The 14,376-nt window shown below is 39.5% G+C and overlaps 1 protein-coding gene across 10 annotated transcripts in view; it reads right to left on the bottom strand.

The window, feature by feature from the left end:
- ABCG2 (ATP-binding cassette, sub-family G (WHITE), member 2 (Junior blood group)) overlaps nt 1-14,376 on the bottom strand; it is a 128,901-nt gene that overhangs the window by 7,414 nt on the left and 107,111 nt on the right. For all 10 annotated transcript variants that reach the window (XM_010860185.1, XM_010860186.1, XM_010860188.1 and 7 more), the window contains 4 exons: nt 8,821-8,903; nt 3,880-3,969; nt 2,288-2,412; nt 910-1,064 (listed from right to left, as the gene is read on the bottom strand). In XM_010860185.1, the coding sequence (XP_010858487.1) occupies nt 910-1,064; nt 2,288-2,412; nt 3,880-3,969; nt 8,821-8,903 (453 nt within the window). The remainder of the gene's footprint in view (nt 1-909; nt 1,065-2,287; nt 2,413-3,879; nt 3,970-8,820; nt 8,904-14,376) is intronic.

Below are 14,376 nucleotides of genomic sequence, written 5' to 3'. Positions count from 1 at the left end.
GTGTATTCTTGCCATCTCTTCTTAGTATCTTCTGCTTCTGTTAGGTCCATACCATTTCTGTCCTTTATTGAGCTCATCTTTGCATGAAATGTTCCTTTGGTATTTCTGATTTTAGACCTAACACCCAAAAAAGATGTCCTTTTCATTATAGGGGACTGGAATGAAAAAGTAGCAAGTCAAGAAACACCTGGAGAAACAGGCAAATTTGGCCTTGGAATATGGAATGAAGCAGGGCAAAGACTAATAGAGTTTTGCCAAGAAAATGCACTGGTCATAACAAACACCCTCTTCCAACAACACAAGAGAAGACTCTATACATGGACATCACCAGATGGTCAACACCAAAATCAGACTGATTATATTCTTTGCAGCCAAAGATGGAGAAGCTCTATACAGTCAGCAAAAACAAAACCAGGAGCTGACTGTGGCTCAGACCATGAGCTCCTTATTGCCAAATTCAGACTGAAATTGAAGAAAGTAGGGAAAACCACTAGACCATTCAGGTATGACCTAAATCAAATCCCTTATGATTATACAGTGGAAGTGAGAAATAGATTTAAGGGCCTAGATCTGATAGATAGAGTGCCTGATGAACTATGGGATGAGGTTCGTGACATTGTACAGGAGACAGGGATCAAGACCATCCCCATGGAAAAGAAATGCAAAAAAGCAAAATGGCTGTCTGGGGAGGCCTTACAAATAGCTATGAAAAGAAGAGAAGCGAAAAGCAAAGGAGAAAAGGAAAGATATAAACATTCTCTAATAATATAAGCTATATTTCAATATACAGCCTCCTTAAAGCAGAGTCTGATGTACAGAATCCTCAAGCAGATCTTACAGGATAGGCAAGTTTGGGGGTAGGAATAAGGGGAAATTATAATGCCTCAGAGAAGCACAGTTTGTACTTACCATCATAAACACAAAAGAGATGGTCATGAGCAGAGTTGCTATAGATACCACACTCTGACCTGCTGCTATAGCCAGTGCCATGGAACTAGCTGAATAAGCCACCATCATCAGGGTAAGCATCATGATGAAGAAGGCCTCCACCTTTGGCTTCAGTCCTTAGGGAACAAAGAGGGGGTTAATCCAACACTGTCTATCAGGGACTGTTTATTATGCAAAAAACACTGTAATACTTTGAGATACTACTATCACAGTGAAAAAATTCATCCTTCATCCAACCACCCAATATAACCATACAAAGTTATATGCAATTTTCTTTTTTTATGCTCACTGTATAAGCACTTTTCCATGTAATGCTCTTGCTTCTTTATTTGTAATTATTAACAGTTTTTGAGTGCCTGAGATGGAAAGCTGTAGACAACTAGCCAGAATTCTACTGCTTTCTCTTCTAAGAAGGAAACTTGCCAAGAGCACATTCATTTTACCTAGACATCACATTACTCACTCTTTGCTATAAAACCATTAGTGAAGATAACTGGTAAGGTCAGGATTATATGACCACTCAATGGTTTTAAAATCTGGGGGAGTGGGTCCATAATCCAAGTCTCCCAAGACAAATCACCCTATAACTCTGGGATTGAGGATGTGGTTAAACAAGCTTCATAAAACTGCTTTATAAACTAAAATGGGCTAATACTATGGGTCAAACAAGAATCTGAAGACTTCAGAACAGCCATAAGAACACCAGGTAGGAATTTAAGAATCTAGGTTCTATGCCTGATTCTTTATGATACACCCTCTTATTTGTAAAACAGAAGTTTAAACTCAATCAGTAGTGGCTTGTCAAAAAAGAAATATTTTTGGAGTGTGTATATATCTGTGTGTGTGGGCATCTGTGTATGTGAGAAATAAAAGAGAATTCTGATATAATGAGCCTGGGGTATAGACTAAACAAAATGTACAAATCAATCTTTCTATATCTATCAAACAAATATTTTATTACCAGTAAGCCCCAGAAGTCACTATCTTCATTATCTTTATATATTCATACACAAAAATAAAAATATAAATAGGTAAGTAATAAATATCCCAGCTCCAGCTCCTCCTACATAGTGTAAAGTAGTTTTAGGAATTATTTCCATGTTTGTTGTATATAACACGCAGTATGTCTACATATAGTTTTATAAACAGTTTTAAAAGTTACTTTGGAGAAAGCCTTGACAAAAATCTCCTTGGAGAACAGTTATTTCAGAGCATGCATAAAGAACAGATGCTTCCTAATCTCAGGACTTGATTTATAGTTTTGAGAACCAAAGCATGTTTACAGAAAGTCCCCTCCCATCCAAGACTAAAGACATACATCTTTTGTCTTATTGCTTACCTAACAAGAAGTATGTTATACAAGTAAATATAATACTTGGTAACATCCTCATGGGGAGTAAATCAGATAACAGTTTTCCAAAGAAGTAAGATGACACTCTATAGTATCCACTGATATATTCATGTCTAGAAACAAAAATTCACATCATACATCCTACATTAGTTTAAGACCAGGAGATTAAACCATTTGCTATACAGATGTCCTCCCTGCTATACAGATGGGATTGGTAAAGAATCTGCCTGCAATGCAGGAGACTGGGTTCAATTCCTGGGTCAGGAAGATCCACTGGAGAAGGGACAGGCTATGTACTCCAGTATTCTCGGGCTTCCCTTGTGGCTCAGCTGGTGAAGAATCTGCCTGCAATGCGGGACACCTGGATTCTATCCCTGGGTTGGGAAGATCCCCTGGAGAAGGGAAAGGCTACCTACTCCAGTATTCTGGCCTGGAGAATTCCATGGTCTGTATAGTCCACGGGGTCGCAGAGTCGTACACAACTGAGTGACTTTCACTTTCATACAGAGTTCCACTGCTACCAGAGGTCTAACAGCTACCACGTCCCCATCTTTGAGGTTAGCCCACCACCCTTCTTCCCGGTCAGCATCAGGCATGTCTCACGTGTGTGCCTCCCCTGGGATATTATCCCCCAAGGCTCTGTGCAATGACCCCTCTTGTCATTGCAGAACTCCCTCCGAATGCTGGCCAGTTTGCCTCTGAACACCCACTCTGGGGGAACAGGTCCTGCATCACCTCCCTTTCTCCTGACCCTGGCTCTCTTTGAAGGCCAGCCTGCCAGGAGCTCATTTCAGTGGTTCCTTTCTCCCTGCTTCTAACTATGAAGAAGGTGCTGTTGCTGTTCTCTAAGCCTCAAATGCAGCTTTAGGCCACTCATCTCTTTTACTTCTTCCCCTTTCATGATAAAAAAAGAAAATGACACTCCTTTCCATGATCATGCCTGCCAGCCACAGTGCCTGCCAACCTGTCAATGAACAATTCTCTTTTCACCCCTCTTAGATTCTAGATCCCTCCTTTTCCTGAGATCTTCCTCCTGTAATTCCAAACTATTCCACCAAGATCTTCATTCTTTCCCTCTCTAATGATTCCTTTCCTCAACATGTAAATACACAAATCTCTTCCAACTATGAAAAACAGAAGAAACAAAACAGCTTACATTTTTTAAGGCTGCTCTCTGGCTCCTTCATTCCCCCTTCCACTGAAGACTTGGTCTGTTTTCTTGGTCACCTTTACCTCCTCACCTTGAATATACTGTTCAACACACTACCTTCTCTCTACCAAGTCCCTCAAACTTTTCTTGTGACAGTCATCACAACTTCTTATTTGCTGAAAATAAAAGATCCTTTTCAGCCTCTTATTGCTTGCTTTCTCTGCAGCATGTAGATTTGTGGACGGTGCCCTAATCTTGAAACTCCTTTCTCCCTTTTGTATCAGGCCCCACATGCTCATGGTTTTCCTCCCAGACTCTGGCTGCTCTTTCTCAGTCGACACTGGTAACCCCCAGGAACCAAGCCATGGCCCAGTTTTGGATGTGACCAGTCTGACCAGCAGCCCTGTTCCTGAAACAGAGACCTACTCACATAAACAGCTTCTTCTCCACCACCAGGAGCTCCACGGCTGACACACTGCTGAAACACTGGTTGGTCGTCAGGAAGAAGAGCACCCCGGCTCTGTGATGTGAGAAAGGGAACAAAAGCTAAAGCACTGCGGTCAATTAAACATTCTCAGGTCATTTTTCTTCCTGCAAAATTCTTTCCCCAAATGATATCTTAACACATTAAACACACAACCATTCTGGCTAAAACAGAGAGGGAAGCATGAGCCCCTCAGGTCACTCCCATACCCCTGCGTCTCCATAGTGGTACCCTTGGGACTCCACGTAGCACAGTCTGAAATTCACAACCAAGTTTGCTGTAGATTGAACTGCATCCTCCCCAGGTCCTATGCTGAAGCTGGAATTCTCAGTGTGATGGCATTTACAGATGGTGACACTGGGAGCTGGTTGGGTTTAGATGAGGTCATGAGGGTAGGGGCCTCACTATGGATTAGTGCCCGTAGAAGAAAAGGAAGAGACATCAGAGCTCTCCTTCTCTGCCATGCAGGAACATAGCAAGAAGGTGGCAAATAAGAAGAGTATCCTCTTCAGAACCCGATCATACTGGCAACCTTATCTCCAGAACTGCGAGAAATGAATTTCCGTGGTTTAAGCCACCAGGTCTGTGGGTCTTTGCACCAGGGCTTCCCAGGTGGTGGTAGTGGTAAAGAACCTGCCTGCCAATGCAGGAGACATAAGAGACATAGGTTTGATCCCTGGGTCGGGAAGATCCCCTGGAGGAGGGCATGGCAACCCACTTCAGTATTCATGCCTGGAGAATCCCTGGGACAGAGGAGCCTGGCAACTAGAGTCCATAGGGTCGCACAGAGTCAAACACAACTCAAGCAACTTAGCAAGAACACACAGTCTGTGGCAGTCAAGCCGACGATTACTTATTCCATAAAAATACTATCAGCTTGGATTTTAACTAACGCCAATTATAGTTCTTAAAGTATGAACAGAGAAACAGTGAGACAAATAAAGTCTGCAAAGGTTAAAAACCTCTATCAGCCACTTTTTAAAAAGTCAAGTAATGAAAAAACGAAGATAAGGCAAAGTGAAAGCCAGTGGAGGGAAACACTGACCAACACCTGATCACACACCCACTGCACAACCACCAGCACAGCCCTGATACTCTCCTTGACCACCCGCTGCTAATGGGGTCTCTTTCTAATGAGCTCAAAACAGAAAACAAAAAAGAATGCTCGTACAGAAAAAATTAGTTTGTGTACCTGGGAGAAAAAGAAGACTATTAATGCTTCTCTCTCAGTAAAATAATAGAAGTTTAAAAAGGAAAGTACTCAGTTAATCCACGCTTGGACAGATACATGAATTTTATGAAAGCATGCCACTACTCCTGAAACACTGCTAAGCTTTCCTTCCTAACCAAGTGATTTAATTGACATTGAGAATGTGAGTTGAAACTAAAAGAGATGCGGTGGCACATCATTTATTTGATACAAGAGAATTTTTAAAAAGGTAAACCCAAGTGTATAACCTTTGTAAAAAAAAGAGTCTGCAGACAGTCAGTAATTGTTTTCAACACTTTCGCCTTCCAAAATAATGAACTTAGGGAATAAGTTGTTTTAAAGTAAATGTTTATACAATAAAGAAATGAGAAATAGCCAGGCCTACAACACAAGCAACTAGGCTACTTGTGAAGCTAAGTGTGCTACTTGCTGTATACAAATAAGCCTAACATCAAGGTGAAAGGTGATTTCAGAAAGGGGGACATGGCACTATTCAGCTCATTTGTTAAGTGTTACATCTAATAGCACAATAATGTTCACAATGATTTTAAGCTAGCACATAATGAAATTTCTTCTAAATCACAGGACAATTTATTTTATACTAAGTAATTTTATTGTTTGGAGAAGGCAATGGCACCCCACTCCAGTACTCTTGCCTGGAAAATCCCATGGATGGAGGAGCCTGGTAGGCTGCAGTCCATGGGGTCGCCAAGAGTCAGACACGACTGAGTGACTTCGCTTTGACTTTTCACTTTCATGCATTGGAGAAGGAAATGGCAACCCACTCCAGTGTTCTTGCCTAGAGAATCCCAGGGATGGGGGAGCCTGGTGGGCTGCCGTCTCTGGGGTCGGACAGAGTCGGACACGACTGAGGTGACTTAGCAGCAGCAACAATTTTATTGTTAAAGAATTTAATGTATTCCAGTTCTTTCCAAGGTGGCAATTCATGTCTGTAATATCTATCTATCGATTCAAATATTCTTAAAGTAACTTTTCCCTTAATTAATTATGATTTGTTTAGCTATCTCCACAGCTCTGTAAGGTAGTTGTTAGGTCACAGAGCTCATATTCTATACATGATTATACAGGTTAAGAAAAAGAACACAGAGAACATTTTTCTGGAATAATTCACTCCCCAAAAGGAGAACCAAACCTCAGTGGCCTCCAGGGCAACTTCAAATGATAAAAAGTGGCAGTAAGCTTAGGTCAAAGATACAAATTAAAATAGCTCCAATGCTCTATTTTTCCAGAAAACATTTGACAAAACAGTTAAGGATCTTCTATATTTCTGGATTCTTTTACCAAGAGCTTTAATATCCAGATTTCTTAAATTCTACTTGAGGACAGGATTCCCAATATTCTTTTTCCAAATGCTTCCTGCTACACAACACAAAAGCCCCACAGGCTCTAGATCCCTGTGATTACAGGAATCTGTGCTTTGTGCTTCACAAAAACACAGCATCTACAAAGGGTACACACTGCCTATTATTAACAAGTTTCCAAACAGGTCAGAGAAGAGCCCATCCTTCAGGAAAGATAAAAAGAAAAACAATGATTCTGATAACTCTGGAAAAAAAGAAAATGAAACTCCAATAGTTATCTCATGATCTGCTACCACATAAGAGATATTTTACTTTACCTGAGGCACTGACTTTTATGCTTGTTCTTTCTTAACAGTCATCCTTTCCCAAATATCAAAACAGATTCAACTTAAGCTACTGCAACTTTGCCTACTAGTGAAATGGGGATAAAACCATCCAAACTTCTGGCTGGAAGGGTAACCTGAGGATCCCAGATATAAAGCCCAGAGGACAATGCCTGGCCCAAAACAGCTCTCAAAACACAAAGCCAAGGAGAACTCTACAGTCTTCCACTCTGCTCAGCTCCTTTATTCAGACTATGCTGCTAAGTCACTTCAGTCGTGTCTGACCCTGTGCGACCCCAGAGACGGCAGCCCACCAGACTCCGCCGTCCCTGGGATTCTCCAGGCAAGAAGTCTCATCAGGAAATGTAGCTTTAACAGCTGTTGTAACCAAAACCAGGTAAGGTAGTACTAACCCAACAACAGAAAGAACTTGAGTCCCAACCACCACCCCATGTCAAACAAATCAAAAATCAAAAAGAAATTAACTCACATGAAACAAAAGGAAAAAAAAAAAACAGATAAACTGGACTATGTCAAATTTTAAACTTCTGTGCATCAAAGGACACAACAACTGAAAGAAAAGACAACCCAGAGAATGGCAGAAAATATGTGCAAATTTATATCTGTTAATGGTTCATATCTAGTATATACAAAGAATTTTACAGCTCAACAATTTTTAAAAGCCCAATTAAAAAGATGGTAAAAGAACTTCAATAGGGCTTCCCTGGTGGCTCAGTGGTAAAGAATTGGTCTGCTAATGCAGGAGACACAGGTTCTATCCCTGGTCTGGGAAGATCCAACATGCTGTGGAGTAACTAAGCCCATGCACCACAATTACTGAATCTGTGCTCTCGAGCCCAGGAGCCACAACTACTGAAGCCCAAGTGCCCTAAAGCCCATGATCCACGATAAGAGAAGCCACTGCACCAAGAAACTCATACATTGCAACTAGAGTAACCCCACTTGCCGCAACTAGAGAAAAACCCATGTAGCAACGAAGACCCAGAAGGGCCAAAAATAAGTAAGTAAATAAACAAAATTTTAAAAAAGAACTTCAACAGACGTTCTTCCAAAGAGGATACATAGATGGTCAAGGCACATGTGAAAAGATGCTCAACAGTACAATAATCATTAGGGAAATGCAAATCAAAACCACAGTAAAATACCATCTCCCACTAATGAAAACAAAACAAAAAATTAAGTGTTGGTGAGGTTGGGAAAAAACTACAAGCCTGAGCACTACTGGTAGAAATGCAAAATGGTACAGCTGCTATAGAAGAGAGGATGGCAGCTCCTCAAAAAATTAATGGAATTACCAAATGATCCAATAATCTCACTTCTGGGTGTATATCCAAAAGAATTTAAAGCAGAGACTCAAACAGATATTTACTTGAATATCCACATTCATAACAGCATTAATCACAAAAGCCAAAAGGCAGAAACAACCAGTACCCATGGTCAGATAAATCAATACACAAAATATGGTATATCCATACAATGGATATTATTCAGTCTTTAAAAAGAAATTCTGACACATGCCATAACATGGATAAACCTTGAAGATACTATACTAAAGACAATAAGCCAGTCACCAAAGGAAAAATACTCTAAGATTCCAATTATATGAGGTACCTAGAATACTCAAATCTAGAGACAAAATGTGTAACAGTGGTTTCCAGGGGTTGGGGGAAAATAAGGAGTGGGAGTTGTTGTTCAGTTTGGGAAAATGAAAAAGTTCTAGCACTGGATGGTGGGGATGGTTGCACAATAATGTAATTAATGCCACTGAAGTGTACACTTAAAATTGGTTAACAGGGTAAATTTTATGTTCTGCCTAGTTTAGCACGATACATATATATATATATATGTTATATAAGAATATGAAAACTCTCATTCAGCTTTCAGTTCACTGACTTGTCCTATGCCTCAGTGTACCCTGTGCTTGTTTCAAATTCAAATTCTTAATGTAATTTCATAAACTTGAAAGAAAAGTAACCACACACTCTCAAAATCAAGACCCAGATTTACTCACCTGTTCTGGATTCCTGCAGGATCATTTTTTAGATCATAGAAAATGGCACCTATAACCAGTCCCAGGAAGACTGTCACAATTAACTTTTCAAAAAGAAAAAAGAATTTCAATTAAAGGTAAAAACTTAACACACCCTTTATTATTAAAATATATCTGGCTACTTAATCAAATCTCTCCACTGATACAGATATTTTAAATGGCTTGAACACAGTCTTCAGGAAAATATAAAATGTACATGTTACTAGACTGCTTTTTGAGTTAAAGTAAAAATAACTTATTCATGTGCTCAGGAGACTGGCAGGAAGACAAAGCAGAAAAGCGAAGATTCCCAGCATTTTAGTGGGCACTGCCAGTTCATGGTCCAGTTCAGGCTCTGGGGTCTGGGAACGACACGCAGTGAAGCAGAACAATGCAAGCACCCAGAAAAGTAGTTTGGGGGCAAAATAAAGCCCAACTGGCTAAGAGTTCTGGCCTAAACTCTCAACCTTTGTGCTAATGAAGATGCATAGTGTGATATTTCAAGAGGTTCCAATAAAAACAGGATATCCTTACTCTTAACATGAAAAACCAAATGAAAATAAATAAAAATTTTAAAGTACACTTAAAAAAATTCTAACAATGAAATTTTACACAATAAGGAAGTAGGGGTGAGCTGAGTCCTCTATCCGACCTGGGGAGTCCACGCCTACAATGGAAAAGTGCAGCGTCACTGTCACCAAAGCATTCGGCCAGCTCTTGCTGAGGCACCGAGTGCTTCCATTACCCACCCTCCTGTCACTGCTCCTCCAGGAGCCTCAGGCCAGAGGGTCTACCACCAACAGCTGGACTAAGCTGCCAAGTCTTCGCCATTCTTACCCACCTTTGCTGACTCCTAAGAGTGTTTGATGACTCCTAAGAAACTTCTAAATGTTCAAGCTGGTTTTAGAAAAGGCAGAGGAACCAGAGATCAAATTGCCAACATCCGCTGGATCATCGAAAAAGCAAGAGAGTTCCAGAAAAACATCTATTTCTGCTTTATTGACTATGCCAAAGCCTTTGACTATGTGGATCACAATACACTGTGGGAAATTCTGAAAGAGATGGGAATACCAGACCAGCTGACGTGCCTCTTGAGAAACCCATATGCAGGTCAGGAAGCAACAGTTAGAACTGGACACGGAACAACAGACTGGTTCCAAATAGGAAAAGGAGTACATCAAGGCTGTATATTGTCACTGTGCTTATTTAACTTATATGCAGAGTACATCATGAGAAATGCTGGACTGGAAGAAACACAAGCTGGAATCAAGATTGCCGGGAGAAATATCAATAACCTCAGATATGCAGACGACACCACCCTTATGGCAGAAAGTGAAGAGGAACTAAAAAGCCACTTGATGAAAGTGAAAGAGGAGAATGAAAAAGTTGGCTTAAGCTCAACATTCAGAAAACGAAGATCATGGCATCTGGTCCCATCACTTCATGGGAAATAGATGGGGAAACAGTGGAAATAGTGTCAGGCTTTATTTTGGGGGCTCCAAAATCACTGCAGATGGTGATTGCAGCCATGAAATTAAAAGACGCTTACTCCTTGGAAGGAAAGTTATGACCAACCTAGATAGCATATTCAAAGCAGAGACATTACTTTGCCAACAAAGGTCCATCTAGTCAAGGCTATGATTTTTCCAGTGGTCATGTATGGATGTGAGAGTTGGACTGTGAAGAAGGCTGAGCGCCAAAGAATTGATGCTTTTGAACTGTGGTTTTGGAGAAGATTCTTGAGAGTCCCTTGGACTGCAAGGATATCCAACCAGTCCATCCTAAAGGAGACCAGTCCTGGGTGTTCATTGGAAGGACTGATGCTGAGGCTGAAACTCCAATACTTTGGCCACCTCATGCGAAGAGCTGACTCACTGGAAAAGACCCTGATGCTGGGAGGGACTGGGGGTAGGAGGAAAAGGGGACGACAGAGGATGAGATGGCTGGATGTCATCACCAACTCGATGTACATGAGTTTGGATCAATTCCGGGAGCTGGTGATGGACAGGGAGGCCAGGCATGCTGCGATTCATGGGGTCGCAAAGAGTCAGACACGACTGAGCGACTGAACTGAACTGAACTGAAGAAGACTGGATAAACATCACTTTTGTGTTTAAGATTTTTAAGGTTGATAAAATGTCTCTTAAAGATATTTTTATAAACAAAGATTTAGGGTTATGTTATAACTTATATGAGGAAATTATATTTATTATACTTTTAATTAAATTTTATTAAATGTATAAATATAAAGATATAAGAGATGATCATCCAAAGAAAACAAAATATCCTACCATATACCTTGGAATCTTCAGAGTTAGAAAAAAACCCCAGCACTACAACAGTGCAATGGTATCAAAGCTTGTAGTAACTTGTCAAGAGACTTTTGGCAAGAGGCAAACAAAACTGGAAAACAAGATCATGATCTGTGAAGACTAGCTTGTGAAGACCAGAGTCTGGAAAAAATATGATTTAAGATGTACTTAAAAACTTCCTTGCTAAAAAACCACAGTCAGAAATTTGAAAAAAAAAAATTTTACTACCCTGGCTTATCTTAATTACCTTCAAAATTTACTATACTTCATGTCAACAGATCAACTCCCAAAATAAATAATGATGATCCCATTAGCATGTGTGCATGCACATGTATACTAATCCATACTTTCACACTGTAAAACTCCAAGAATATTCAGACTTTTAAAAGCGGGCACTCTACATGCTTTGCTTCTTTTGCATTCAAACTTAATAACATATTAACAGACTGTCAGTTTTAGCATAAAGATGTTTCCTAAAGGTTTCAAAGCGCTAAAAGTATTTTCAAGGAAAGTTTTCAAACACTGACAAAGTGATTAAGCTCATAATTTTAGCATGCTTTTACAAGATGTGTCTATGTTATTCCTTTTTCCATTAAGCAAAAGAAAACAAACAGGAAGACTAAACCTTGCTCATTGGAGCAAAGAGACTCTATCCTATGAGTTCTGTGCAGTTGGAGTCTTTTGAACAGAAGGGGGAAAAAAAGGAAATTTCCTAAATATGTAATTCTAATTTTGTTCAATTGTATTTAGCAACATTTTTCAAGGTGAATTCTAAGGGACGTTTATGGCTGTTGCTGAAAAAATTAATCCATAGTCAAATGTTAAATGTGCTATTAGAAACTATGACTCTCCCAGAGACATGATAGTATTTTTCCAATTGATTTGACCAGGAAAACTTTGGGACATTAAATGAATATTAAATCTTATATAGAAAATCCATTCATTCCAATACCTTCCAAAGACAACCTTTGGTTAAATGCATTACCAAAAGCAAAGTCTAGCTCATGTAAATGACTAGTTCAAAAGTAACTATTGCTATAAGACTATCCACACGAGATTTATCAACAGGAAGCCATAAAATATTTTAATAGCTCCACATTCAAACACTTAGAGAAGTAAAAGACAGACTCCCAAGATTAAAAAACCCTAAACAGAAGTCAGCAAGCTATGGCCCTAGGCTTATTTCTGTTCAGTCCATGAGCTAAAAATGGTTTGTGGGTTTCTTGGACCATTTTTTTAATTGCAAAAAACACATATATATTTCTTGTCATGTGAAATTCATATACAATTAATATTTCAGTGTCCATGGAAAAAGCTTTATTGGAACAGAGTCACGTTTATTTTTTAAATGTATTTATGGCTACTTCCTTCCTAAAATGGCAGGGTTGACTATCTGAGACCAAGACCATGTGACCCACAAATCTTACAGTATTTACTCTTTGATCTTTTACAAAATTGGTTTGCCTATTTCTGGCTTAAGCTAACTTTCCAGGACTGACTCATCTGAAAAAAAGAGTTTCCTCCCACAGGCAGATGCTTAGGGAAAAACAAGATTCTGTCCTTGTTCTGTGAGATTATCACTGCTGTGAACATTGTTGGGATTCCTGTGGCAGAGTTGAGTTCACTGAGGAGGAAAGCACCTGAACATACAACCTGGAGACACTAGGCCTGCCTGGAGCTGGAATCTGAAGAAAGCCCAGCACCAAAAGATGCATAAACCTGGCGTACTATTAAAAATAGCCCCACATTCTAATCACCCCTACCCAGAACTACCACATAGGGTCATTTCCTGGTATTAGCAGGGGGATCCCCTTGGATACCAAAATCTACAGATGTTCAAGCCCCTCATATAAAATGGAGTCATACAGTCAGCCCTCCACATCTGTGAGTTCCTCCAACCTCAGTAGGTGCAGAACTTGCAGATACTGAGGGCCGACCATATGTGACTTGGACAAGATATTTAGAAACCACTTTCAGAAGCAAGTGAAATTTCTTTTCCAAATAAAAAAATCTAATACATAAATCACACTAAAGAATCAACACTCATATCATTTTACTGTTGAACAATGGATAGTGAGGTTGACATTATTCACAGAAGTTGTTCCCAAATAACATCAAATCTACTAAAAGAATTAAAAAGTATCCTTGACTGAAAGTACATAAAACTGTTCATGTTCTGACAAATGCCAAATAACAAGTTAAAAGTGTCTGGATTAATGAGCAATATGTCTTGAAGGATATAGGCTCTCGAAATTAATACTTAAAAGGCAACAGTACCACAGTATGAAAATGATGCATGTATAGTAAGAAATCAGTGATATTTCATTAGAGCCAACAACACACCATCTTTCAGTACTCAGTAGAAATTCAATGAAAATAAAATCAGCTACTCCCAAAATAACTGGTTAAATTGACTTCCTTAGAAAGGATGAAAAAAATGAGGGTTTTGGATGACAGAGGGCTTAAGAATAACAGAAAAATCATAAAGGAGTAATCATCAGCAACTATCAATGAAATCAGGCAAAAGAGAAAAAGGAACATTAACTCAACTTAATTAAGAGAAGGTCAGTCTGACAGTGAAGAGTCTTATTGAACAGAATTCCAGTCTGCTTACTACCTTCGTGTTAACTGCACACTGTTTTAGGTATCTAGTGCTCTCCTAAGATCAGAACCCCTAAATGAGGAAGGCTGATTAGAAGGGACAGCATCTGTAAACAGGCTCTTCAGGAAAACAGTGAGAGGCCCTATTGCTTTCAGGGGCATTCAGCAACACCAAGCTGAAGGTGTCCCTGGCCACCTGATGTAAGATGCAAACCAACCAACCTCTTTCCTTTCTTTCCCTCTTCCCTTCCTTTCTCATTTCCTTTCTCTATTTCTCTGCTTAAACTCTCTTCCCAGCCCCTTTTACCATCTGACATGCTATTTATTTCTATATGAATTTATCATCTGTCTCTCCTCATAAGAAAGCTCCCCAAGAGCAGGGATTTTATTTTTGTTCATGGCTATATATAAGCTCTAAAATGCAGCACATAATCAATAAGAACTTATCGAATGCATCAGGAAATGAACATGTGCAGCCATCAAAAAACCACAAATGTGGTCAAACATTTTCTTTACTTAACAAGTTTTGGAAAAAAAAATTTTTTTTTACAAAGATTATCCATTACAGCTTGTATGAACCAAAACAATTCTGAGTGGGTGATCAAAAAAAAAAAAAAACAAAAAA

Source organism: Bison bison, unplaced genomic scaffold (assembly GCF_000754665.1).
Source record: "Bison bison bison isolate TAMUID 2011002044 unplaced genomic scaffold, Bison_UMD1.0 scf7180017864464, whole genome shotgun sequence".
In the NCBI taxonomy this organism is placed as follows: Eukaryota; Metazoa; Chordata; class Mammalia; order Artiodactyla; family Bovidae; genus Bison; species Bison bison.
This window is presented reverse-complemented; position numbering and strand designations above follow the sequence as displayed.